This window comes from Rhinolophus sinicus, linkage group LG17, assembly GCF_036562045.2.
Source record: "Rhinolophus sinicus isolate RSC01 linkage group LG17, ASM3656204v1, whole genome shotgun sequence".
Taxonomy (NCBI): domain Eukaryota; kingdom Metazoa; phylum Chordata; class Mammalia; order Chiroptera; family Rhinolophidae; genus Rhinolophus; species Rhinolophus sinicus.
In genome coordinates this window covers 2549611-2576279 of record NC_133766.1, presented here as the reverse complement: position 1 = coordinate 2576279, position 26669 = coordinate 2549611, and the positions used below count along the sequence as shown (strand labels likewise).

At 50.4% G+C, this 26669-nt stretch overlaps 1 protein-coding gene across 7 annotated transcripts in view; it reads left to right on the top strand.

Annotated features, from left to right (window-relative positions):
• Positions 1 to 19626, top strand: part of ILDR2 (immunoglobulin like domain containing receptor 2) — a 54754-nt gene extending 35128 nt beyond the window's left edge. For all 7 annotated transcript variants that reach the window (XM_074322458.1, XM_074322457.1, XM_074322456.1 and 4 more), the window contains 4 exons: positions 6881 to 6994; positions 10800 to 11016; positions 11982 to 12570; positions 13774 to 19626. In XM_074322458.1, coding sequence (XP_074178559.1) covers positions 6881 to 6994; positions 10800 to 11016; positions 11982 to 12570; positions 13774 to 13809 — 956 coding nt within the window. In that variant the 3' untranslated portion in view covers positions 13810 to 19626. The remainder of the gene's footprint in view (positions 1 to 6880; positions 6995 to 10799; positions 11017 to 11981; positions 12571 to 13773) is intronic.
• Positions 19627 to 26669: the final 7043 nt, after the last annotated feature.

Sequence of the window (26669 nt, the reverse complement as noted above, 5' to 3'; positions counted from 1 at the left end):
GGTGAGTCACTAGGGTTGGTAAAACAGACATGTCTCCCCTGGAGGCACCTGGACGGCCTTCAGGGGGGTGGGGGGAGGCTGTGGGGACGAGGACCCAGCCCACTCAGCAACTGTCCCTGCCCCACTGTGGAAAGAGTGGATCTCCTCAGTGAGGAACTGGTATGTGTGTGTTTTCTCTCCCCGGAACTATTACTAGCATTCTGACGTCTGAGACCAGGAATGAGTCACAGACTGAGAAGTAAAAGTTAATGATCACGACACCCAGGGAATTAGATCAAGAAAAGACCGTCCACGTCCCCAAAGCGTGGGGTGGGCAGAGGAGACATTTGTGGAACTTGGCTCGTCCTCTCGGTGCAGCTTCCCCCTTTTCCCACTCTTCTTTGTCCCTCCTTCCCACCGGAACCCTTTCCCCGTACTTTTTATTTAATGATTCTCCTAATAAAATGAGTCACATTCATAGAATGGCAAATACTTCCTCTCTCCTGTTTTCCACCTTTTCCCAGTCCCTGCTGGCTGCAGTCCAGTTGTTTTGGCCCCATCCTGCCACACTAACCGACTGCAATGAGAAGTGACTTGGAAAATAGGAAAACTTATGATTTCCCATAGCAAGACATGTCAAGGTAAGGTGGCTCTGGGGTTGGCTAACTGGACAGTTCAAGTGGCATCAGTGAAGGACCTCGTTCTTTCCATCTTGTTCTGTCCTCCTGGGCTGGCTTTCCTCATGTTCCCATCATAACTGCCATCCTCCCAGGCGTGAACGGCTTCAGAGATCGCAAAAGAGGCGCATGTTCCTTGTGCAGCTTTTCTCAGGAGTGAGGACACTTTTCCAGAAGCCCCTCCTCCATCCGGCAGACTTCTCCTGGTAGTTTCGTGGGCGAGAATTGTGTCCCAGGCCCATTCCTAAACCACATGGGCTGGGACTAAGCAAGATTCATCTCTTAGGCCAAGACACCCATTCACCTTGGAAATGAGCAAAGGCAGGGTTCTTCACGAGGGACAGGGTATGATGCAAAGCCAATGGCAGCCTCAGCTTGTCTGGCCGTGTTGTCATTATGTGGCTCGTGGGTCAGGACAGAGTTTGTGTTTTCTACTGGGCCCGTTTCTGTACTGACGGTCTCACGGCCAGGATTATGGGTGACATTTGGCCAGTTCTCCTGGAAGGAAGGTGGTTTCAGCCACCGTTCCCTGCCGATTCTTCTTTAAAGCATGTCAGAAACGTTAAGAAATGCTGATTAGTAAAGATGCAAATTTAGGCTATTTTAGATTTACATGCTACTTCAATTTGGGGGAAAATCATCCAGCAACAGTGATTTTTCAGATCACGTTTGTACACAATACTCTTGAACACTCTGTGTCGTTGGAAAGGCATCTTTGATGAGCTATGTATAGTACAGCCATTTGGTTACCGCATGGGGGAGAGAGAAGAGGCTCGCCGATTCCTTCTCCCCTTCTTCCCGCAGCTTGTTGAGACCTGTCACAATAAGAGACGGCTGTCTCCTCTTCCTCGGGGGCTCTGGCTCCATCCCTCTCAGCGTGGTCACATTCTCTCTTTGTGGACTCTCCCCACTGTACCCCATTCCCACCTCCCATCTGCAGCCTCCCTTCTTGAGTGATTCCTTCCTGTCAGCGTACAAAACATGCTCAGCCCTCTCCCGTTCAAATGCAACAACCATTTGCAAAACCCCTGGAGTCCTCCGAGCCCCTCCTCTCTCCCCTTCGCCTCTGCACAGCCCAACTCCTGGAGTTGTGACTGTCTCATATCTCCATTGGCTCTGCTCTCACCGAATCCCCACTGACTTCCATCTAGCTAGCTGTCGCTTTCACCGCTCCAGAAACCAGCTCCTGGCAAGGTCGCCTTCCGGCCGACTCCAACGCGCTCTCTCCCGTCAGTCTTTGCCTCCCTTCACGTCTCTCCAGCACTTGCCACCCTGACCCACTCATCTGGCTTCACCTTCCTCCACACTGTGCTTTGTAAGACATTCTCCTACCTCTTTCGCTCCGTGCTGGCTGTTCTCCCTCTGCACGTGGCCCAGACGTCAGGGTCCCTGTCCTGTCCGAGGTCCTCTCCCTGGGAAACCTTCTCTACTCCCGCCTGCACCATCAGCGATACGCCGATGACCCTGACCTGCCCTCTGCTCCTCAGTCCCAGGCGTCCCTTCTGGACACCTCCACCTGGATGTCCTGCGAGCATTTCAAATGCAGCCTCTGGGAAAGTGAATGAATCTGCAGTTTGTCGACTTCAAAGCCACATGTACCTTTCTTATTTCGGTGGCAGGCACGCTGTCCACCTGCTGGCCCACAGCAGGACGCTGGGCGTCACCCTCCTCTCTTCTTCGCCCTCACTTCCCTCATCTGATTGGTCACCCCACCCCTCAGCTTGTATCTCAAAATGCGCTTCCGTTGGTTTCCGTTCCTCCCGTTCTACGGCAATTACCCGAGTTCTTGCTGTCATCTTCCCCCTGCGTTAAGGGGATGGGCTCCTACCTGAGCTTTCTGTACCTATTCTGGCTTCGCTTGAATCCGTTTCATTTTCACATCTACCTGGCCTCTACTCATCCTTCTCGCAAAGGAATTGAGTCGGCAAACAGGGTTTTGAAATGTCATTTTCAAAACTAATAAGGATGTGTGTCTATATATATGCCTACTGTATGCATACAGAGAATATGCAAATTGTAAGCGTCACTTCTCCCACAGCTGAGCTGCTGTCACCGTGGGGGTGGAATCTGGCAGCTGTCCCATCATCCATAAACAGCCTTACTTGGCTCATTAAGCTAGGACATGAAGAAAAAGGCTATATTCATGGGTATCTGCCTGACAGACATCTTTTGCAAGTTTTACAAGCTGCCTTTGGCGGTAGAGGGGACATTAACTGAAAAAATAGTTGAGCCTTAATGGGTTCAAAAGTATTAGCTCAAACCCTTCAACAATAAGAAATTTTTAAATGGTAGTTTGGCATTAAAATGAATAGCCCGATATCCCCTCTCCAGCAAAACCAAAGTTGGGGAGGATGAAGAGCCACACCAAGCAAAGAACCGGGACCAGACTGAACTTGAAAAGAGAAATAAGTCACCATCTACCCTAAACTGAAACATCACGGGGTCAGTGGGGAGTCATTTTCCAAAAAATTGCTGCATTTTGGCCAACGGTCTAGGACATCTCTTATTAACACGTTGCGTACGGCGGGGTTTAAATCCCTCGTGAAGATTCTCGTGATCCGTACGCAACGTGTTAAAATATCACCACACATCAGAGAGTACCCTGATCTTCAAATTACAGATCAAAATCAACCAGACACCATTCTATTTATTTTTGAATCAAGAAAAATGTAATGAATGCCTATAAGTTTTCCCTCAAGGAATTTATGGTCTAGCAGAGCGATTGCTGGGGGTTAGTGAATGGAAATAAAATGAGTAAAAAACTGCACTGCAGTATTTGATACTGTTCTCTGGTGCAGGCTCAGAGAATCTCTGCTTGGAGGGATTAGGAGAGGTTTTCTATGCTCCTGAGAACATGTGGGACATGGCCAGATCCCACCAGGATGAGAGAAAGAGCTATCGCACGCCACAAGCGAACTTAGAGCTTATCATAAAAAATAAAATAATAATAATAATAAACAACCAATTCCTTTCAAAGGGAGAATTGCCTAGCTTTCCAGCTGCTGGAACCAAACAGACGATACCTCTAAAGCCTAAAGATCAATACTTGGCCTCTGTTCTTTTTGACAAATGGGAGGGATTGAGATTTCTGAAGTCGTGGGCTGTTGGGACCAACAAGTCCCAGCTGAAGGTGTCAGTATAGTGGAGTCTCTTTATAACGAAAGGCAAAACCACCACCTTCATTTGAGGCTGTACATAGTTACTGTAACTTTTCAGGGATGTGATAACTCACGCATACATAACCAAACCTGTCTCATAACAAGGTGTGTCATCTGTGATGATGACACAGAAAACAATGTAAGCTCCAGCTCACCAAGAGGGGCCCAGCTGTCGCTGGGTGGCAGCCATCTCTTGTTTGTTACTGAATGTTTACCATACCAGTGCTGCATGTATGAAGAATACCTAGATAAAGTCACAGCTGCGGGTGGAGCAGACCCCTTCCCAAGTGCCTAAAAACATGCGAGTTTTCGTTCCTTAGAAAATAATCATCAATAAAAACAACAAAACTTCCATAAACTTTGATGCCCCCTCAAGCTACCATTTAAGCCTTCTCCTTCCTGGTCAAAATTCTCCAACAAACAACCCACATGGCCTTTCTGCCTTACTTCGTAATCCCTTGTAATGTAATTTCTACTCCTGCCTTCTCATTCATTCATTCATTCACTCACTCATTCACTCACTCATACAAACACATGTTTTGAGCACCTGCAATGTGCTAGGCTCTATGCTAGGTGCTGAGGATGCAGAGCTAAACAGAGAGAACTGGTCCTTGTCTTCGGGAAGTTTAGTCCAGAGGGAAACTCTCCCGAAAATACTCTTGGAACAAATCATTAAACCCACCTCCACCCCCAGGCTGCCAGCAATTCAGCTCAACACTTAGGAAGTTCCTACTATGTGCATGGCATGGCCTCGGGTTTTACACCCCCTTGGAGTGATGAAAAGTCCTACCCCTCAAAAATCTTTGGGAAGACTACACATTTCTACAAATAACTTGAAACAAATTAGAACATATTGAGGGCCGTAATATAAGTTCAAACTAAATGATTTGTCAGTTGGGAGCGAGACAGAGAGAGAGAAGATACAGAAGTCCTGTAGCTACGAGAATCAAGGAAAGCCTTTGAGATGAGGTGACGTTTGAGCTGCCCCCTAGTAATTACAAAGAACTCAAAAGGCTCCACTGATTTGGGCTCTGCTGTCTTCTTTAAGAAATTATCTAAAAGGTGGGAAGTATTAGGTGCATTTTATAGACATGAAAACTGAGTCCTAGAGAAGTCACCATTTATTTGGGGGCCCTCGATAAACCACTGGCATGTCTACAGGACGCCCAGGTCCCCACTTCCCAACCCTGTATTTCACCCATCAGACGTAACTGCCTCAGAACAGACATAGAGGCTTCATAGGATAACTGCATTTTTAATTGAACTGTCTGTACTACTCTGTAAACGCCTCTGCAGAGATGGAAGGGTGTGTAGCTTGATAAAGAAAATAATTTCTGCTAATAATTGCTTCTGCAGAAGGATTATGGCTCTAACCTTTAGGAGAAAGTGTCACTAAAAGACATGTACTGAGATTCCTTAATTTTTTTTTTGTTTCAGTAACTCCACAATTTGAGATGAATGTGGCCTGCCCCACAGGCTCTCAGATAGAAAACCAGAGCACCTGCAAATGGGTGTGTGGGCGTCTCCTCAGTCTTCAGTGCCAGGGCTGTGATTAAGGAGCTGCAGAATATTCTATTTCAATCTCCCATGTACATAGCTGTGTGTGTGTGTGTGTGTGTGTGTGTGGTGGGGGGGTGGGTGCTTTGGCCACAGCCAGGGTAACATGACCAGAGAGCAGAAAGCAGGGTCTCCTTTGGAGGCGCGTGCAGTCACAAGGTGCGGTCATGTGGTTTCCTTACGGCATCTGCCTCACTGTGGGAAGGGAAAGTTGGAGCTGGGTCGCATGCTTCCATCCTGGTGTACAGGCCTGATGGACTGGAAGGTAGGACTATGCCTCGGGCCACAGAGCCATGGCAGCCTAAGGGCACTTCCTACTCTGTGCTCTTTCTGTTTATCTTTCTCGTCTACCTCTGCGTCCTGCCTGTGCTCCCAGACTCCAAGAGAGGCACGTGCCCCGTGTGGGTGGGCTTCGATGAGACGGCGTGCCCCCAGCCCTGCACCTGCCAGCGATCCCTGCGCAAGTTATGAAACCCCTCTGCGCCCAAGTGTTCTCATCCACAAAACGGGGCTAATAAGAGTCCCTTCCGGGGGTGGCTGCAAGGACCAACGGCCACATGAAGCCCTTAGCACAGGACCTAGCACGTCTGCAGTGCCTGATACATGTGGTCTGTCACCATTGTCATTCCCCACCCATCCATTCCCTTCTCTCTTTTTCCCTCTTTCTGTTATCTATGGCGACTAGACCTGCCCTTGGGGCTGGCGTTGGACTAGACGGATACTTAGGTCACATGGGGCGTCGGCAGCTTTTGTCTCTGACAATATGAGTGACGGGAATGTAGGCGGTGGTATTATCGCCCCTGCTTGGATTTTGGTTTTTATTAAACCCTGAAAAGAACACCTGCTTGTATCCATATAGCAGCAGGTTGAATTACTCGTGACTGAAATTCGGTATTCCCTTTCCTAAAAGGAAAATGCTAAGGAAATAAAATGAAACCGTACTGAGTCATCCACGTATTTGGCACCTTAGTTTGTACTAATGCACACATAGCCTCTCTAATATTAGCTCAGACGGCCCACCCCGCGATGGGATCTGCACCATCTATCTCCCAGGCAACCAGAGCCTCTCAGGCCACCTTTGTCAAGCTCCCTGACGTTCAGGTGTCTGTTTCAGAGTTACCTGTGCTCCTACCACGTAAAGGTGTGATCCTGACTATAGAATGATCTGTGCCCTCGGTCTAGAAACTGGTCTTTCTTTAGTGAGTCTACTCCACTGAGCTTTGAGAAGTGGAGCCGTAGGAGGTGGAGAGATGAGTAGCAGAGATTAACAAATGACTGAAAATAGACTGGCAGAGAATTCCATTGTCCACCTGCTGGTCCTCCTTCTAATGGCCAACCTTATAAAGGGGACCGGAGGTTGGTTCCACGTGTATAAATATAGATTCCTCTGTCTGGGTGACTTCCAAGGGAGCTGTTATACGTGGGAACCATGCTTTCTGGTGGGTGAAATAAACGGAGGCCTCGTCCTGCTGACGTTTCCAACTCACCTTCCTGTCCTTCTCTCAACAGTTCGCAAAGGTTACCGGATCCAAGCGGACAAAGAGAGAGACTCCATGAAGGTCCTATACTACGTGGAGAAGGAGCTGGCTCAGTTTGACCCAGCCAGAAGGATGAGAGGCAGATGTGAGCATCTGTTAGTTTTCTGGGCTCTGTGCAGCGTGCAGGAGGTCATAGCTAAGGGGAGGCTTGGGGGGTGGTCCGCCAAACGTGGGCAGCCCTTGACGTTCAGGGTCAGAACTGGCAGGGGTGCTGGTGACACCGTCCTGAAGGAAGTCATTTCATGTATGCAGAATGGAGAAAACAACGGGCTTCTGGTGTGAAGGGCGAACAGCCATGTCCCACCCTCGTTTATGCTGGGTCTTTCCACCGGGTGGTCGGTATTTCTGGCACCGCGCAATCCTGGGGTTGGAAACATTTTCCTAAAACAAGCTTTCCCCACCACCCCTTTTAAGATACATTCAAAACAACACCTTCACAGGTAGAAGTTTAGGTACCAGCTTTTTCCAACATGGAGGCCCTAGCATTGCCCAACAGTCCAACAGCTGGGGACTTGCTGCGTGGAAGCTTCCACGAACGTGAAAGAACAGATCTGCCAAATGAGTCTCATGGGAAAGAGACCTTCAGTCCTCTGAGAAGCCCAGCGGGAGAGACTGAGGGCCGCGCACAGAGGCTGCCCCGCTCATCAAAAGAACGTTTTAATTACGGAGTCTGCAGGTGGCAGGGCCCCAACCCTTCACCCATCCACAGCCCTTGGAGACTGTGGGGCTGACACAGCCCATTCTTTGGGAGTGGATTCCCAACGGCCATCCATGTGGAGAGGTAGCACAGGGCCAGGCTGACACGGGCGGCTCGTTAGCAGAGGGAGCTGGCAGGCGCGGTGTAAGAGGAAGGCCACCTCACTTTTCTCTTTAAACACTCCTCACCCTGGAACCAACAAGAGACGTGATGGAATTGGTGGGGAGACTGTCCCAGACCAGAGGAGCTGTATTCAAATGAAGGACAACAGAGCCCTCCCCGTTTGCAGTTCTAAATTCGTCCCGTCTGAGTTGCATCCATTGGCGCACCCTCCCACTGCACTGACTATAAAAAGACCATCTCCAGATTGCAATGTCAAGAATGCAGATGTCACTGCACTTGACGAGCTAGTTGTAACAGTGTTGTCATGGATGCCTGGAAGGGGACAGAGACAGAGCTAGTAGGTGATCAAGGAGAAGGCGCCTGTGAAGGAAATCTGTGAATCTCACAGCACGGAGAAAAAGTTAAAAGCTGCTCTTAGAAGGAAAGGATAGGCCCTGCTTCAGGGATGTCTCCTCTCCACCTAGGTGACAGCGTTCTTCGGGCGCTGAGTGCTCCTAAGGTAATGGAATCTCAGAGCCCAAGGGCACCCTGGAGGTGGCCTGGACCGACCTCTGCAGTGGACAGAAGCATAGAGAACTGACATGACGAAATCAGATGAGAACCCAGTTCTCTGGCTCCCGTCCGTGCTCTTCACACGAGAAACTTTGGAGCCAACTGTGGATGGTTTCATGGCTTTGGCGGCGGCTCCTGCCCAGAAACCACAGCTGTGTAGCTTGTAGGATGTTAGGATACTGGAGCTGGAAGAGACTGAGGTTGCTGAATCCCCCTCCCTCGTTTCACAGAGGAGGAAAGGGAGGCAGAGAGGGAAGTAACCAGCGCCAGGACTCAGTGCCAACGCCAGAACTGGACTCTGGATCTCCTGGAACCTTCTGGCTGACATTACAACAACTGCATAGACATGAGGCGGGAATATGGTTCAAGTGACTTGGAGACATTCTATCCCTGAACAGCACAGTGACCCCCAGGGTGGGTCATGGCAATGGGACGGTTTTGCCGAGGGGTGCGCATGGTCCCCGGCTGCAGCAGGGAGTGACAGATTCTGTAAGAAGTGGAGTCTCAGGGTCAGGCTCGTGAACCCGCTAACCGGTAGGATCCTCACTTGCCTTCCCCTTTAACGCGGCGTTGCTGTTGCTCTTAGGAAGCTTTTGGTCTGGAATCTCAGTGCAGGGATCAGCAAACTGCCGCTCTCAGGGCACATATGTTCCACCTCCTGTTTTGGTAAATCAATTTTACTGGAGCGCAGCCATGCCAGCTGCAGTCACAGGTATATTATCTATGACCCCTTTCATGCTACAGGACAGAGTTGAACAGTCATGACAGTAAGACGTGCAAAGCCTAAAATGTTTACTATGTGGCCCTTTACAGAAAACGTTTGCCAGTCCTGTCCTCGAGTTACAGAGTTAGGTGTCTTTGATGTTCACGGTCAGAAGGGCAGAAATTTTAGAGCAGGATACGATCTGGATAATCCATCACAGAAATGGGGAAATAGCCCTCACTATCTGGAGAAATAAAAAATCTCCACTGTTCCCTGAAGTTTAAGGAAAGTTCTGAACCAATGATATGATTTTTCAGTAGTCACACTTGACTACGGACAATTGTCACACTTGGCACATTTTAAAGTTCTCACCTGTATAGCTCCCAGAAGATTGAAATTCATTGGAATCATGAGAAAAGGAAGGTTCTAGACTTTGTTCATCAAGAGTATGAGTTATTTTCCTTTAAAATAGGCACTATCACTCTCCTTAGGAGGAAGAAAGGTTTAAAAATTAGATTATAATTCCAAACCTACGATCACATGACCCACTCGAATGGTATTCCGGGTCAGCCCTGTGTGCCGCTAAGACAGGACGAGGAGGCTGTGTGCCGTGGGGGAGGCCCTCCCGCCCCTTTGCAGGTGGGAACCAGCAAAAATTCTCTGCTCCTCCAAGGTCTGGTGGGGACAGGGAGGAGAAGAAATAGCGGCAACCTCAGGCCCTCATCTGTGCCTCCCACACCCTGCCCTGGCTTACCTCTCACTCAACAGCCAGACTTTACACGTTGTCAATGTTGATTCTGATAATATTTTGAAGTTCTAACCAAAGGATTTTAGAAAACAAGGGACTTGAATTACATTAGAAATAGATTCACTAGATTTATTTTTTAAGTAAAATGAAATTCAATCCGTTTCAAAGTTCTATAAATAAACAGGGGGTTTTGTTTTGTTTTTTCCAGATTGTAATTCTGGTCCTTTTGCACAAGTGCTTTTGCAAAAAGCTACCTAGACCACATTAGGAAATGAGTTAGCTGTGACTAGCGTCCTCCCCCCACCGTGCTTTTACATTTTGGGGCTGGGCCACTACAGTGGAGGCCCACAGGCCATAAGTGCAGCCAATCCTCCCTTTGCTTCCTGGTCACCATGGCCATGTACACCTGGATTCCTCTTTGGGAGGGGAAGGGGTCTCCCTCAGCCCTGAAAGTGGACATGGTGCCATCTGGGGAGGCTTTCCAAGTTCTGGGATAAGCTTCCAGAGGGAGGTGGATGGACAGACACTAGGTCCGCACAGGCCTTTGGCCCCGTGGACTCCCTGCTCTGTGGAGGGGCTGGAATGGGGCGTCTCACAGCAGCGGACAGTCCTGGCCCTGAGGGTCCATCTTGGGACTCAGCCACCAGTAGGGAAGATACTGTGATCTGGGGCATCTCTCTCTTTCCCCCCATTGGGTCCACATGCCTGGGATCCCACGGCTCATCACAGAATTACCCAAGAGGAAAAACATTTGAACAAGGATGCCTACGGACCAGGGGGAGGCAGCTGCAGAGAAGCCTGCCGTAGGAGGAACAGTAATAATTGTTTTCCTGGTCTAAGAACAGAGCGCGGAGGGGGCCGCCCTCCCTGAGGGCAAGTGTGCTTCTAGCTGGAGCCAGTTCCTGCTGTGCTAAACACACCAATACCACAGCTCAGGTCCATCCGCACCTGGACAGGCTGAGGCCCTCGCGTGGAAGTTTCCCAGAGGCACCCAGCCTCAGCTCTGGTCGGAGAGCCCATCCTGTCTCACGTAGAAAGCTCTGTCATGCCTGGTTTTGTCCCCGCAGATAACAACACCATCTCAGAACTCAGCTCCCTACACGAGGAGGATGGCAATTTCCGCCAGTCTTACCATCAGATGCGAAGCAAGCAGCTCCCCGTGTCCGGGGACTTGGAGAGCAACACTGACTACTGGTCGGGTGTCATGGGCGGCGGCAGTGGGGCGAGCCGGGGGCCCTCGGGCCTGGAGTACAACAGAGGGGACCGGGAGAGCTTCAGGCACAGGTGAAGGGGGCCGCGCTGGGCGTGAGGGGTGGGAGCGGGAGGCCGGGCGACCTGAGGCTGGCTTGCTGGGGAGCCGCTGTGCCTGCCGTTCTCCTTCTATGGGCTATTGAACACCCCCTCCCACCTGTATGAAGCAAGGGGATACTCGTGACACCGTGTGTAGAAGTCGTCATCGAGGCCCTCTGACCCCTTAATGCACCTTGTGGACCTTTCCTCGCCCTTCTCATGAATTTCACGCTATGGCCTATAGAGAATGCCACCACCTTCTCCATCATTTTTGATCATTTGTTACATGAAAGATAAAATGCAAAACACATTATACTGTTGCATTCGATTCTCCCAACTCTAAAAGGCAGGTACTATTTATTAATGTCCCCATTTTGAGCTGGGGAAACTGACACTTACAGAGGCTAAGGGACTCACCCCGGGTCACAGCACCAACGAACGGCTGAGATGTGCCTCCACGTTTGTACAGCCGCTTCCCACCAGTAGCACCTTCCTTGCTCACCTGTCCTCTACCTTCCCGGCCAGTAGACACTGCCTTTCTCTCAAACCTACCGCCCACGGGTCCCTGTGGCCCGCTGCCCAGAAGTAACCCGGCAGTCAGCTGAGAGAGGAAAGGGCCTCTCTGTCTGTCACCAAGTGCCTTGGAGGCTGTTTGGGCCACAGCTGTGTGGCAAGCGACCCCCACCCTCGCCAGCGGGCTTGAGGGTGTGAGCGGGGAGAGGTGGCTGTCAGCCTGAGGCCACATAATGATCAGAAGGCCCCACAGCATGTTCCATCACAGTGTTTCTATGCACACAACCCCATTTCCATCCGGACACAGAGCCGCGACACGGACACGTCGCCCTCCCTTCACGGAGGACGACCCTGCGGAGTGAGGTGCGCAGCCGCCTGGGCCCCAGGTCTCCGGACCCCGGTCGAGGCCCGTTCCCGGCCGCCTGACGGTGTCCCCTCTCCCGCAGCCAGCAGCGCTCCAAGTCGGAGATGCTGTCGCGGAAGAGCTTCGCCGCGGGCGTGCCGGCCGTGTCCATGGACGAGCTGGCGGCCTTCGCCGACTCCTACGGCCCGCGGGCGCGCCGGGCGGACGGCAGCCTGGAGGCGCGGGCCGGGGGCCGCTTCGAGCGCGCGGAGCCGCGGGCGCGCGGGGGCCTGTTCGCGGACGGCCCGCCCGACGGCTACTCGCCCGACGGCTACTCGCCCGAGCGGTACTTCGGGGCGCGGAGCCGCAGCCGCGAGCCCCTGGCCGACGCCGAGCGCGCCTGGACCCCCGAGGCCGCGCCGCTGCCCCGGCTGGTGAGCCGGCCGGCCGCCGCCGAGCACCCGGGCCGCGGGGGCAGCCTGGAGACCCCGGCGCGGCGCGGCGCCCCCTACTACGCCTGGTCGCCGCCGGCCACCTACCGGGCGCGCGCGCCGCGGGGCGACGACGACGACGGGGACGAGCTGGACGACGCGCTGCCGCCCTACAGCGAGCGCGAGCTGAGCCGCGTCCCGTCCCACCGCGGCCGCGACCTGTCGGACAAGAGGAGGAAGAAGGAGCCCGCCAAGAAGCCGGTGAGGCCGCGCGGCCACGGTCACGGTCACGGTCACGGTCACGGGGGGGGGGGGCGGCAGGAGGGCGGAGCAGCCGGTGGGAGCCCGGGGCTGGGTGCCCACCTCCCCGTATAAGGACAGGTGACGTGTCCTTATGGAGAGCCAGAAAGGGCGGACGTCGCAGGTTACGCGTAGATGGAAACTGCTGGATCATTAACGACCAGCTTTAAGAAGCCTCTGGGATTGCAGGTGCCATTGTCACCGCAGGCCTTTAGGGGGGCTTCTGGGGCCTGCGTGCAGCCCGTTCTGCGCATGCCTACAGGCGCATCCCTCCCCGTCCCCAGCCCCTCTGGGGTGAGGTTTCCGAGCCCCCATCAAACCCCCAGAAGAGTCCACATCTCAGAGCAGGTTAGTAGTCACTGCTATTTGCGAAGGACAGCAAGTACTTCTTTCCTCCTCTGACATTTTGCCGAGTGGAAACTGCTGTGCCCTGTGCCTGTGAAGGAAATCTTTTGGTCCCTGCCGTTACTTGTCTCTCGTGGAAGTGGCCTTATAAGACTGGATTGCTTTCCCTCTAAATGCCACGGGCAGCACACTCCATCCTTCAGCCCCCAAATGTGAGCTCTGGACCTCCAAGAAACATTGGGGGACAGTCACGGGGCTCCACTGTGGGTCACCAAGGTGCTTCCGTAACCTGGAGGCCATTCTCCAAGCCCAACTGCTTCTGTCCCCCCCCCCCCCAATTACCCTGCCCCTCCTACCATTTTGTTTTCAGGATTCCAAGCTGGACATTTTCCTTAGTGTGTATTATGGGGAGACGACATGAACAGACAAAGGTTTCGACATGATTCTTGATCTCTCTAAAACAATCAAACGTCTTTTGTGGCTTCTAAGTAGAGAAGTGGAAAGACCAAAGTATTGTGAGTGGGGAGGGAGCTTTCAGGTGAGGTCAGGTTGAGGTGCACCATCCACACTAGCTGGTGGGGGGGCTGTGAACATTGTCGTTGTCCCCAAAGACGCGAGAAGTTACTCTGTGGCCATGGAACTAAGTTCTCCCAGATGTATGTTGGCTTCTGCACCACCTGAGTCTTAGGAACAGCTGTCAGTCACAGGCCTAGCGAAATGTCCTAAGAGCCAGGGTCTGCCCAGCACCCCTACTTGGTTGGGTTGGGTTTCTTTAACTAGCGTGTGGCCTAATGTTGGGTTCTTTCTGCTCTTCCCCAGAGTGACTTTCCAACCAGGATGTCCCTCGTGGTCTGAGGTGTGTTTGAAGACATCTCTGTGGATGACAAGAAATCAGAAGCACACGACGGGACAAGAGCCAGCAGGCCCAGGACCTTCTCTGGCCACCTCCTTGGAAGGTTTGCTGATCTTTGCTTTGGCAAGGGATGGGGGGCAGCCCAAGGGAGGCTGACTGCAAACCTCAGTGCCCATCGCACTCGCTTGAGAAACTTACCATGAAAATGACTACGGGGGAGAACATTCCCACACACGGAGTGTCTCGCCCATGGAGTTCATCCTGCCCAGTCTCCTTAGCTGAACCGGGATTCTTTTTCCAATTCTGAAAGGGAGTTAGCTCAGGATTGCTAAGCTCCAGAAAAAGCCTCTGCCTACAGTCTGCGTTTCTATACCTCCTGGGCTGTGCTTAGAAACGAAAGAATTTATTATTACCATTAGAAGGAGGCCTTCTCCTGATGGTGGAGGGTAGCTTCGGGCTAAATATACCTTTTATCCCCATCGCGTCCCACATACGAGTCAATGACTGTTGTTACACTAAAATCAGAAAGCCTTCGGTGAGCTCAGTGACAGTGACATGCTGGACGGTCACAGAAATAACTTCAATTTTCTGTTCTGAATGACATTCTTGAATTGGTGGAACAAAACGAAAGAGAGGATAAGTGTCTGAAAAGCTGTGTGGGCGGTACTCCTTTTTCTGTTTTGAGAATGTAAACAATGTTTTGTCTTTCTGCTGCACACCCGACATCTGAGTCCTGGATGATAAGGGCTCTCCCGGCCTCCCCTCTCCTGGACTTTCCACAGGTGGGTGCCACACACAGAGCCCTGCCTCCCTCTGCCCTCTGAGTAGGTTGTCATCAGGTGCCTTTTGATAAATGCTTGAAGAACACACAGGAAAAAGAGGAGGGAGAAAAAAAGAGGAGAAAGCAGCAACCAAAATAGAGAAGAATGAGAGAATTGCAGGGAACGGGTGTTCTCATCATATCTGGAATGGGGGCCGTCTTCCCCACACGCTCCACCCAACCTTCTCTGTTTTTGTACTTCATTTGCCATGACTTGTTTCTGCCACCGCAGCTCTGCCAGGTCCATGACACCGGCTATGTGAGTGTGCGTTTCTTGGTCTCCCTGGGCTGCCGCTCTAGCTGCTTTTGGAAGATGAGGGATTTGCTCTCTCCGGAAGAACTTCCTGTGCTCACACCCTTGCTTAACGGAGCGGTTTTGCCTAAATCAATGCTAGATCTCTCTGGACTTTGTCATTTGTACAGATTGCAAACAATGGCCCCAAACTCTTCTCTTCTCATCAAGCACAGTCTGTTTCTCCAGCCCTTGAATCTGGGATTGGCCACGTGGTTTGACTTGGCCAGTGGCCCAGTCACAAATGTGACACAAGCAGAGACTTGACACATTCTCGTGCGTGGGCTTCTCCTGTCTTGCTGCTCTTGGGAACCATGCAGTCACCACCAGGCAAGTAAGCCTGGGCTCTCCTGCTACACGACGAGAGCAAAGGGCCCTGCTACCCGTCACCACCTCAGACAGCTGACTGCAGACACACACGTGAGCCCAGCCAAGACCAACAGAAGAACTGCCCAGCTGAGCCAACCCAATTGCTGATTCCCACTCAAGGCATGAGAAGTTGGTGCGTTCTTCAAATGTTCATTTCTCTTCAAGGAAAACTGACTTTTTCTTCTCGTCTGACCCTTCGGCCCTGAGTCCCCGACTCCATCCAACCTTAGGTGTCTCACGGTCTCCACTTCCTCCGACAGACTCTAGTCAAAGCTTTTCATCCCACGCTATCATGGTGGGACCCATGGTTGGGTCAGAACCCTGGAGGACGACGCTGCGTGGCCTCGCTGTCCCCCAGACCCCGCAGTGGTCCATTCTCTACCTGTGGGCCCATGGACGACCTCGGAAGACGGTTTCTGCTTCAGCGTCTCCTTGGTCTTCTCCTGGGCCACCTGAGTGGAGCCAGGCCCTGTTCTCCGAGTACCATTCCACTGGTACCCATTTACTTCATGGCATGTCCGAAACAGCCCCACATGTGCCATGAGATAAAGAAGTGGCTGGGAGGGCATGTGGATGTGCTGATGGCACCGTGTGGAGGAGAACGGCACACACGGCGGCATTGGCCTGTGCAGGAGGAACCGGGAGGACAGGTCAGCCCAGCGCTGGCACTTCAAGAGCTGGAAGACACAAGCCATACCCCTGGTGCTGAGTGTACACGAGCTGGTGTCCCTGGCCTCTGAAAGCCTCCATCTAGTCTGTCTGTTTGGGCCCCAGTTCAGAGGGAAAAGATAATTAAAACATTTCTTAGTCACCAGCTTTGGATTTCAACTTGCTCAGGCAATTCTGGAGAATACTGGGTCGCTGCAGTAGCTAGTATCTCTTCATACTGAGTTCCGCGTCAGGTTTCTCACCACCAAAGAACCCCATAGCACCAGTGGCAAAGACAGAGAATACGGCTTTGAGTAGCCGGGGGCATGTCTGATTTTGGTGAAGGCTCAGGGGAGCAATGGGAAAGAATGGCTAAAATTGGAAGCCTGCAATTCCAAAGACAATAAAACCACAGACAATAAAAAATACAAAGAGAACAGGCTGCTGAAATAGCCTGGGGGGTGGGACCAGGGTGTCCTCCGCAGGGCTGTATAGGTCACTCAGACTTCCAGGCCTCAGTCCAGAGAGAAAACAGTTGCTTCTGGGGCTGTGGACAGCAGATAGCGCTGACCAGACAAGTGGAGGCACAGTCGGCCATCCTCGGCACCCCGGCTTTTCTCAACGTCCTTTCGTTTCTTCTGCTCTGAACAGTGTGTCCTCATAGGAAGTGCTTGTACGTGTTAGCGTCCTTCCTAGGTTTCTTTGGGTACAAAATAAGTCTTGTGTAAGGCATGGTCTCTGTCCATTGGGACCCTGCAATTGAATAGGGGCGATAAGATATGCCCAAGGAGGAACTGGGGGGGGGGTATGCCTATACTATGAAATATTGCTATGGATACATTACAACACACCCAGAGAATTAAAGTTTTTTTTTACTTAAATGGTTATATTGTGATATTTTAGTGTTGTGTGTGTGATCCATCCATCTTATTTAAAGATGTGCTCAGTGAGCTGAAAAGCCAGTATTAAAGAATCTGAACTGAAAGAGGTGAGTTAGGCTGAAAAGGGTGAGAGGCGCAGACGCAGCCGGAAGATGTGTGAGCTGCTGCGCTGGCCTGTGAGTCACCGTGAGTGGGGACGTGGGGGCGTGTGGACGTGCGGTGTGTGGATGCAGGGGCAGGAGGTGTCCCCTGGTGGAGGAGCTGCCTCTCTGGGCTGTGCACAGACCCATGAGGAAGTGGGGCACCGGCCGTGGACCCCTGGAGCCTGTCAGCCGTCCCACCCGAGCACGCTCACAGGGGCTCCGTATCTGCTGCTTGGGGGGCTCAGCTGTGCAGCCGTGGGTGCTGCTGGCCTCCCTCACCACACAGCCAAGGTCCTGCGGAAGCAAGGGGCCTCTCATCTCCCTTCTCAGGACCCTCATTCTGCACCTGGCACAGGGCGCTGTCAACGGGGGATGGGCAAGGGGCTGCCACTCACACCCGAGGCGCCTGCGCTGAGAGCACTGTCAGTATTTCTCACTAGTCAGAGCGCTCACAGGTAATCCGATTAGACCTGAGGCGGCCTCTGGAAGAGGCTGGAGTCACAGATATTGTTGTAATCCATCTCCCCCTTTTCTCTGTAGATGGAGAAGTAAACCATCGCTACCGTTCGTGAAGCCACAAACCTAATTAGGTCTTTAGACTCCGAGCCTATAGGTCTTTTCTGTTGGATCAGTGTTTCCCCAAATGGCCTAAGCATACAAATTACTCGGCTACTGTTACAAATGTATTGTTGGGCCCTGCCTTGGACACTGATTGGGTAGGTCTGGAGCTAGGATCTGTGCTTTGAACACGCGTTTCAGGAAAGTCCTGCGGTCAGATGCAGTTGGGAAATGCTATGTGAGATCACACCCCTGGTGGACCCCAAACAGTTGGTTCTGAGGCTTCCTTGGGTTTTGAAAGTTTTTCCTCAGACGCCCTGGTGAGGTCCCTCTTACTCCCTTGGGGCTGGCAGGGACATGCACCCAGGGAGTCCGGCTGTGACAGTGGTGACTGGCTCCCCAGGGTCCAGGGGCAGGAAAACGGGGAGAGGCACAGAGAAAGGAAAGCCAGGAACACTCCCCAGGAGCCTCTTCTAGATGTTTCCAACCCGAGAACAGTGATCTGTTGTGACAATCTCAGATTTGACAACAAGAATTACAGGTAATTTTCTCATTCCCTTGATGTCATTCTGAGCAAAACTTAGTTCGTGAATAGAAAGAAAAGAGACCTTTAGGGAAATGGCAAAAATAAGTCGTTTTTTGAAGCATTCAAATTATCAGTCTGGCTGATCAACACCCACTTCTACCTTAAGATCCAAAGTGGGGTGGGCAAGAATACTTTCTACATTATATATCCTCCCCACAGCAGATTTAAATGCTGCCAGAATCTTACGGGAGTTTATGATTGATTTATAGGCTGCAGACATCCAAGTTCACCAACACAGGGGCTGAGGGTCCTGCCAGGATCCTGCGTCCTAGTCACCTGGAAACTGATCAATGAAGCCGAATCCAGGGCCTTCTAACGCCAGAGTGGAGCAAGGCTAATACTGAGCAGCTGTGCACAGCAGCCCGCGCTTTGGCCCTGCCTGAGGGTACAAGGAGGTCCACACTAATCCGATTTGTATGATTTTCATGGGGGATTACTGTTTACAGACCACTTTCACATGCATTATCTCACTGCATCTGTGACAGAGGCAGGACGCATGTGTGGTCCCATCAAACAGAGTGTAAAACTGAGGCTGAAAGAGGCTAAATCCTTTACCTATTAAAATGCTAGAGCCAGGCCTTCTGACTGTCTGGCTAGGGTTCATTCCAGTCCCTACAATTCCCAAAGGACTGGGGTCTGGCTGCTTCTCTGCACAGCCAAACGTCAGGCGAGAGGAGTCCTGGACTCGACGCTCACGCACATGCCATCAGTGGAGTGAAGCTACCGTGTTTCCCCAAAAATAAGACCTACCCAGAAAATAAGCCCTAGCATGATTTTTCAGGATGACATCCCCTGAACATAAGCCCTAATGCGTCTTTTGGAGCAAAAATTAATATACGACCTGGTCTTATTTTCGGAGAAACACGGTATGAGGAGACTGCTGCTGGCTCGTCCCACCCAGCTCCGTCCCCCACCCCGATGGTACAGGGAGTCAGCTTCACAGAGGGCAGTTCCAATTTCATTAGCCGTACCCAGAGGGGGACAGGCTTTGATAAAAATGGGCTTCGGAGTTTAGAATCCTTCTTCAAGAGAAATTTCGGATCCAAAGTACAAATTCATTTGGACTCAGAATTCCGGGGATTGGGGGTGACCCGCTTAGAAGCCAACTATCTGGCATCTTCACTGCACTTTGGAGTATGTGGTAGACCGAAGAGGGGCCAGATACAGAGGGAGATAATACAGCCATTAAAGGTTTTGTCAGAGTCTGTGGGTGGAGCTGGACCTATTCTGGGAAGGCTGCAAGAGACACAAGTTCTCTCTGTGGCTTTAAGGAAAAGCTACGTTGTCAACAAAAGTATTAGACTCTACCCCAGGAGAACGTTCCTTGTGGGAAGAAAAAGGGACAAAGAGGGTCAGAAATCTGCTTCCTGACAGTCACCTGCCCAGTTGTTTTTGTGTCTTTGCCACGGCATCAAAGCTGGAAATGTTTGTTTCACTTTTGCTCATGATTTTTTTCAATGTCAAACATACAAAATGAATTTGGTTGTAATGTTTCCAACTAAATAAAGCATTTTCACCTACATTTGTTGTCAAGAACTCATAATTAACGCAACTATGTTTACTCATGATCTGACATTCAATGACTCCAGCAGGAAAAAAAAAAAATCCTACAACATATGACTGCCTCAGATTGTTTTCTGTCCTGTAACAGAGGAAAACATAAATATTGTGGGACTGACAGAGCATAACGTATATTTTTACAGATTTAAATAAGCTATGGCCTGGATAAATTCCGTGTCCACTCTCACTGCTCTGCGCAGACTGGCTCACACTCAGGAGATGGAGAGACGGAAAGCTGGTTGGACACGGTGATGGAACCTGGCTCGTTTTCCAGAAAGGCACACACATTTGCCTGCCAGGAATGGCACTTGGGGAAGGGAGGAAGGAAGCTATTTGTGGGAGGACCATCTTAAGTTGCAAAGAGATCTGACAAACTGCATCGCATCCTGCGTAAGAGAAGGCAACTTAAAACCTTCGCTAGCACACGTATTCAGATTGCGATTTGTTATGCTTCCTGAATCCGTGGGTTGCATTTTCCATCAATTACGGAAAACTCTCAGCTGCTAACGTATCCAATATTTCTTCTCTTTAACCTCTCTTTTGAGAATTCCAATTAAATGTATGTCAGACCTTTTCATTCTATGCTACATATCGCTTAATGTAGCATCTGTATTTTCATCTCTTTGTCTATCTGTGCTGTGTTGTATGTAATTTCTTCAAGATTATCTCCCAGTTCACTGCTTTTCTATTTAGTTGGCTCTAATCTCCTTCCTTTGAGTTTTAATTTTAATTAAGTTTTTTTTTCATTTTTAAAAGTTTAATTTAGTTCTTTTTCAAATCTGCATGTTCACTGTTGAGTGTCTTGCTCCTTACTCTTGTATAAAATTCTTGTTTCTTTGCATACATTAAATATACTAATTGCATATTTTATACTCAGTAGTTCCAATATCTACAGTCTTGTGTCTAATTTTGAAGTTTGTTCCTTCTGCTAACTCTCACTCATAGTTTCTTGTTTCCTTCTATGTTTTATAGTTTTTGATTGTGAATTCATGTTTGGTGGAATGCCATACTTATCGGTGCCAGTCAAGAAAGACCTTTCTGCTCTTTAGCTGTCCTTTCTCGCCATAATAACTCCACATATACATAGCAACCCTAGAAGGTCCAAGAGGAATGAGTGGTTGTGTGAAGAAGGAATGGAAATGCTAAGTGGGAAACATCTGGAAGGTACATGCATTTCTCACGAACACAAGCCTCCAGACTGGAGAGCAAGGAGCTTTAACCTTAGATATAGTTCAGAGTTTGATCACTGTAAAAGAATCACTATTCTAATTACAGAAATAAAACAACTGGGGGAGAGGGCGGTTAAAAATGACCAGAAGACCATTTATTATTTAAGAGTGACCAAAGAAATTATGGATCTAGATGTCATTCAAGAAGCAAGGAAGGACTAGGCCCATAGGATGTATTAGAATTAGGCAACGGTGGAGAAAAATAAATTATTTGATGTTTATACCCTACTTTAATTCCCGTTTGTTTAACGTAAAAGTCATATTTTTAAATATGTTCAATTCAAGAAATAAGTAAGCTGATTGCACGTTCTGAAACATTTTGGCAGAGACATCCTAAGAATACTACTCCATTTAGGTGAAATTACGTTTTCTGCTGAAGTGGCCTTAAGCTTATGGGGTGGCCTGATGACTGACCGAATAGGGCAGGAGGCCTGGGTGGTAGCCGGGCGGCTGGCAAGCGGCTCAGAGAAGGGGAGTGAGTTAGCCTGAGGCGCCACCTAGTGGCCTACAGCGGAGGGCACGCCGCCGGCGCTCGCTCTACAGGACTCAAGGTGTTGAGTTCACTTGTTTGAGAGGGATTCTTAAAAAACCTTGTATGAATTCACTTTTGACAAATCAAATAAGTGCACTAGGAGTTCTTTATTTAGAAGTGGTGAGTTTCCTGCATGTATTGAAACTTTAGACCTTGCCACATGACATGTTTAGGGAAGGTTTCTGTGGGTACCACGTGGGGAAAACCTCCTGTTTCTTGCTTGGGAACAAGTGGGAATGACGTGCGTGTCTCCCTTGATTTAACACTATTTGAAAGGGTGTTTTTGACCCGATTGAGTTACAAGCACTTTCTGAAGTCAGGTCGGACTCTGATGCTACAGAAATCGAGTGAAGCCCAGTTTCTGATTAGCAAGCAACACTTATGCCATTGAACTGTGCAACCAAAGGATGTAAATAATCCAGTGCCTGGCTTTTGGCTGTAAAAAGATGAAAGTCTCTCTCTCATACACATTCACTCTCACTGTCTCTAAAAAAAAAAAAAAAAAAAAAACACAAGCAGAGAAGATTCCATCATCTCTGCTACCAAAACACTTTTTTGAAAAACAAGCCTTGTTCTCAGGAGATGTTTTCTTATATTTTGTTTACACATCTTGTGCTGCATCAGTGGACCCTTCACGGCTTGCTTAGTTTCTTCCTGAAATGTTCAGTCTCCAGCAGAGCAAAGCCAGAGAGATAAGAAAGGAAAGAGCGGCTGACAAAACCCAGTAACAGCAACAGGTACCCACGATTGCACCCCGAAAGATTCCTCTCCTATAGTCACAGAGCCCTGGGCATCAGGGAGGCTGTTTTCACAGCAATCCCGTGAAAAACCCACCGGAGACTTCCACCTGCCAACGTATCTCCCTCGTTACATACAGCCTGCTCATTCTGAATTTAGGGTCCATCTCTGTCACTGCCTCAGTTAGGGCTTTTGATCTCTTTCCTGGGTTATTCTAATACCCTCCTTTTTCTCTCCCACCTCCAGTCCCTAAAAGTTCTCCTTCTACTTTGCTGCCGAAAGTTCTAGAAAGTTTCAAGAAAAATACTTGGTGTTGGGCAAGGTGCCTTGTCCTTCTCTAAGTGCCACAGGCCTGGGGACCTCCCGCTCTCCCCTCCAGGAGAACTCACTGGACCCACGAGCGCCACACGTGAATCAGGCCACATGTGACAGCGTAAAGGTGAGTGCTCGCGCACCGCATATCTCTTTCCTGGTCCCGTATCCTGCCATTTCCTGTTCTCAGGGATGTCAGACTTTGTGCGTCCTTCTCTCAAGGGAGGGCACACTTGGGTAGCGTTGTCCCTCTGCTGCTCAGCTTCAGACCAAAGCTGTGCCTGTCACATGGTTACTGGAAACCCTGCATTCGGGAGTTGTGTGTCCCTCGGAGCCCTCATGTGACTTGTGATCACGTAGGAGGCATTGGTCAGACTCCTGCTGCTTGACAGGACATTTGTTGACCAAAAAAATATCTGTACATGTAATGGGAAGTTTAGTGATACAGGTATCTACCTACATGATTTTTATATCACACACCAATGGCAAGGAGAAGAAGGATGGACCGAAGTGTTTTAGCTCATAGAATGATCACCATGGCAACAGGAGTCTGAATCATCACTATGGAGACACAGTGCTTGAAATTATGACTAGAGGGACAGCCTGACTCTGTTGGTGAGGATTCTGAGAAAGGTAAACAGGTGTGTTACAGATGTTTCCAAACGACACTGGTTCTGGCTCAGTGGAGGTTACCGCCTGGCTTCTTCCCAGCGTTCTGTTTCAGGGCGGCTACCGACAAAATAGTTCAACAGCAGCAAAGATGGAGATGAGGCACAAGCTTTATTTGGTCCCTGCCACCCGTGAATGCACCAGCCACAGAAGAGCGTTTTACTCAAAGAAGCTCGTGCCCAGTCTGACACGCATCACGGACAAAGTGTCCTGGCGCCCTGGACCTCCGATCCCCGGGGGCTTGGTTGTTGGGAGGCTGCTTCGTACACTTCCGCACGGCACTGAAGGCCAAAGAGAACTTACACATGGTCGGCAGTGGGGCTTGCTTTTAATGGGAACTCTGACCAGAGCGAGAGCTATACTCGAGCCTCGGCAGGCCCTCGACTAACGTGTCATTCTCCATCGTTTTGTCATAAGGTTGAGAAGATGCCCCAGGAACTCTAGCTCATACCAATCAGCCTGTGGTAAAACAGGTTTCCTTAGACATCCTTTCGCCTCAGTTCCAAGAACCTACTGACAACGTCGAGCCAGAACACTCCAACAGGCGCTGCCTTCCGACATTCCTGCAGGGGCTGGCGCCCAGCTTTGGAGGGCCAAGGGGTCCGAGTCGGTCCCCCTTCTAACCCGCAGGAGGAATGCGCATTCTCCGGTGACCGCCTGCGCACCCCAGACCTCGGCGGTGGCTGGCAGGACTGAGAACCACAGAACCCGCCGGCCGGAGCGTCCTGGAGGCCGGACGAGGGCGCCTGGTCCTCTGCTGACCACCCAGCAGACGGACCCCGGCGAGCGGGAGCCGCGCGCCCCAGTGGCCTCTCTTCCTAGGTGCTGCGGCCACGTCTGGGTGGCGGTGGGGACCTGCTCTGCATCTTCGCTTTGCTCCGCCCTGACCCGCAGAAAGATTACTCCCCAAAGCTGCCTACCCGCGCGTTTCCTGCAGGAGGCGCGCTGCCCAGGGACCCAGATCTCTCCGGGGGCCGCCCGGGGAGCCGGGCGCCAGCACCAGGGGCCTTCCCGCCGGACCAGAGCCTCTGGTTCCAAAACTTGAAGGAGCCCAGGACACACGTGGGTCTCGGCCCGCGTGATTCCACGTGCGCCAAGGTTGCCAGGACCGAAACCGGCGGGCGGTTGCCGGGCAAAGGGGCCCAACACCTGCGCGGCGTTGCTGCCAGTCCCCGGGCCGCTCGGGATGGAGCATCCGCTCCCTCCGCGCAGAAGTATTTGGGCTGCTCTGGAGCGCTCGACGGGTACACTTTGGGGACAACGGGACCGGACCCAGACTTCCCAGGCCGGCGGTAGCTTCAGCTGCCGGATGAAGGCTGGGCGCCCACACGGATGTGGAAACTCAAGGACCTAAACTGCCTCTATAAAGAAGCGGTGCGAAAGCTGGGACCCAAAATCAGAGAACCCACAATCCAGCCTTTCCTTCATCACGTGACCCTCCTGACTCTTCTTCGGCATAAAGTCGCGCATATTGGGCCACCAGTGGGGGCCCTACACGAGCCCACTTTGACCCAGCAAAATAAGCATGGGTCAACAATGAGCTCTTTTGAAAACTTACAGGAAAAGGAAAAGTATATAGAAACACACATCAATTAACGAAAATAAAAATAATAAAACAAGACACCCAAATAATCGAGGAATTAAATTAGAAGTTTTAAAAAAACTGTCTTCTTCTCCACCAGAGCAGGCTCAGATGGTTTCACCGGGAATTTGCTCATACGCTCAAAGAACAGAGAAGCCCCCCCTCCCTTTTTCCAACATCGTTTCAGGGAATAGAAAAATGGGAAAGTTCCCCATGATGCGGTTTTTATACCCAGACAAGGACAGTACTAAAAGTTTTAGATTAATATTACCTATGACCGTAGATGCAAAAGTCCCCAAACACAATATTATCAAATCAAATCCAGCAGTGTATTTAAAAAATGTGTCACAATCAAGGAGGATTTATCCCAGAAATACAAGAGCGATGGAACATCAGAAGAAAATCAGTGTAATTCACACCAAACGGAAAGGAGAAAAACCATTCAATCCACTGAGTAGACCCGGAAATGCATTTATGCACTCGAGGCTAATTCGTGGTAGAACTTTCAGCGAACTACAAGTAAACGGTATGTTTCGAAGTGTCCAGCCAATAACCACTCTTACTGGTGAACCGGGAGGCCTGCCATGACAGTCAGCGGCAAGGCAAAAAGATGCCCTATCTTTTTGGGGGTTCTAGCCTTGAGCTGTTCAATCTGGTTGCCTGCGGCCACAGGTGGTTTTTTTCATTGTAACTACAAATTCAGTTCCCAAGTCTCACTAGCCATATTTCAAGTGCTAAACAGCCATGTGTGGCTACTGTATTTGATAACCCAGCTCTAGAACATTTCCATCATTGGAGAAAGTTCTATTGGATAATGCCAGTCTAGCCAATAAGAAGAAGAAGAAGAAAATTAAGTAAGAGGCCTCAGGATTGAAAGAAAATGCTTCCCGAATCTGCAGACAATAGGATTATCCACAGAGAACATCTAAGAAAATCCGCCGATAAACGATTAGCACTAATAAGAGTTCAGCCGTGTTGCTATACATCAGATCAGCATCAGAACAGCTATACTGTTGACCTTGAATTCCATGCCTGGTGCCAAGGGCTTTCATGTACTCTTCCTTGTTATAATTTAATTCTTACAACAACCCTGAAGTAAGTACTACTATTAGCCCCACCTTGCTGATGTGGAAACTGAGGCAGAGTGATTAAGTAACTTGCCCAGAGTCATAGAGCCAGAATAGGAAAAGTCAAGGTCAAACCTCAGGTCGACGATCGCCCCAGCATGCCCTTGAAAGTTATGCTCTTCTGCCTCCACTGCATTCCACTGCACCAACAAGACAAATGAGGTAACCCAGGAGGGGGGAAACGATGTCTTTACAAGCGCAACAAAATTTTTTTAAAGAAATTAGGCATGAAGCAAAGAAAAGATATGCAAGACTGAGCGTCTTACCTTGAGAAGTGCTGGCTCCCAGCAGGCTCGCTGTTTCCGGCCAGGGTGGAGAGTGGGCACAGACCCCAGGAGGTGGCCCGGAAGCTGTTTGGTACAACTGCCGCTATAACCCTGGGCAGTGATTTCCAACAATGAGCCCTGGCCAAATCTACAATTCACTGATCAACGTCCTTCCCTGAGGTCAGGTTTTCTGGGGCAACAGTGACAGGAAGTGTTTTTCTGGATGAGCACTTGGGCTTTCTCTCCTTCGAGGGTGAGGTGTGAAGCCTAGCCTCCATCCAGCACAGTCTCTCCATGTCAGCAGCAACTCCAGTGACAGTGCGTCAGTTTCCAATCTCCACCTGCCGGGGGTGACAAAGACCTCCCACTGCTTGACCTCCATCACTGTACAAAAGTAGTTTCAGCACCTTGGAGAAGCTCATCCACATTCTGAGTGGTGGTCAGAGGCTTCAGGCAAGTGTTCCAGCTTTCATTTTGGCTCGCTGCTTCCGGAGGTTTGAAAGGGCTCTTTTCCAATGTATGCGGTTTTATAACTGGTGTTTTGAAAAGC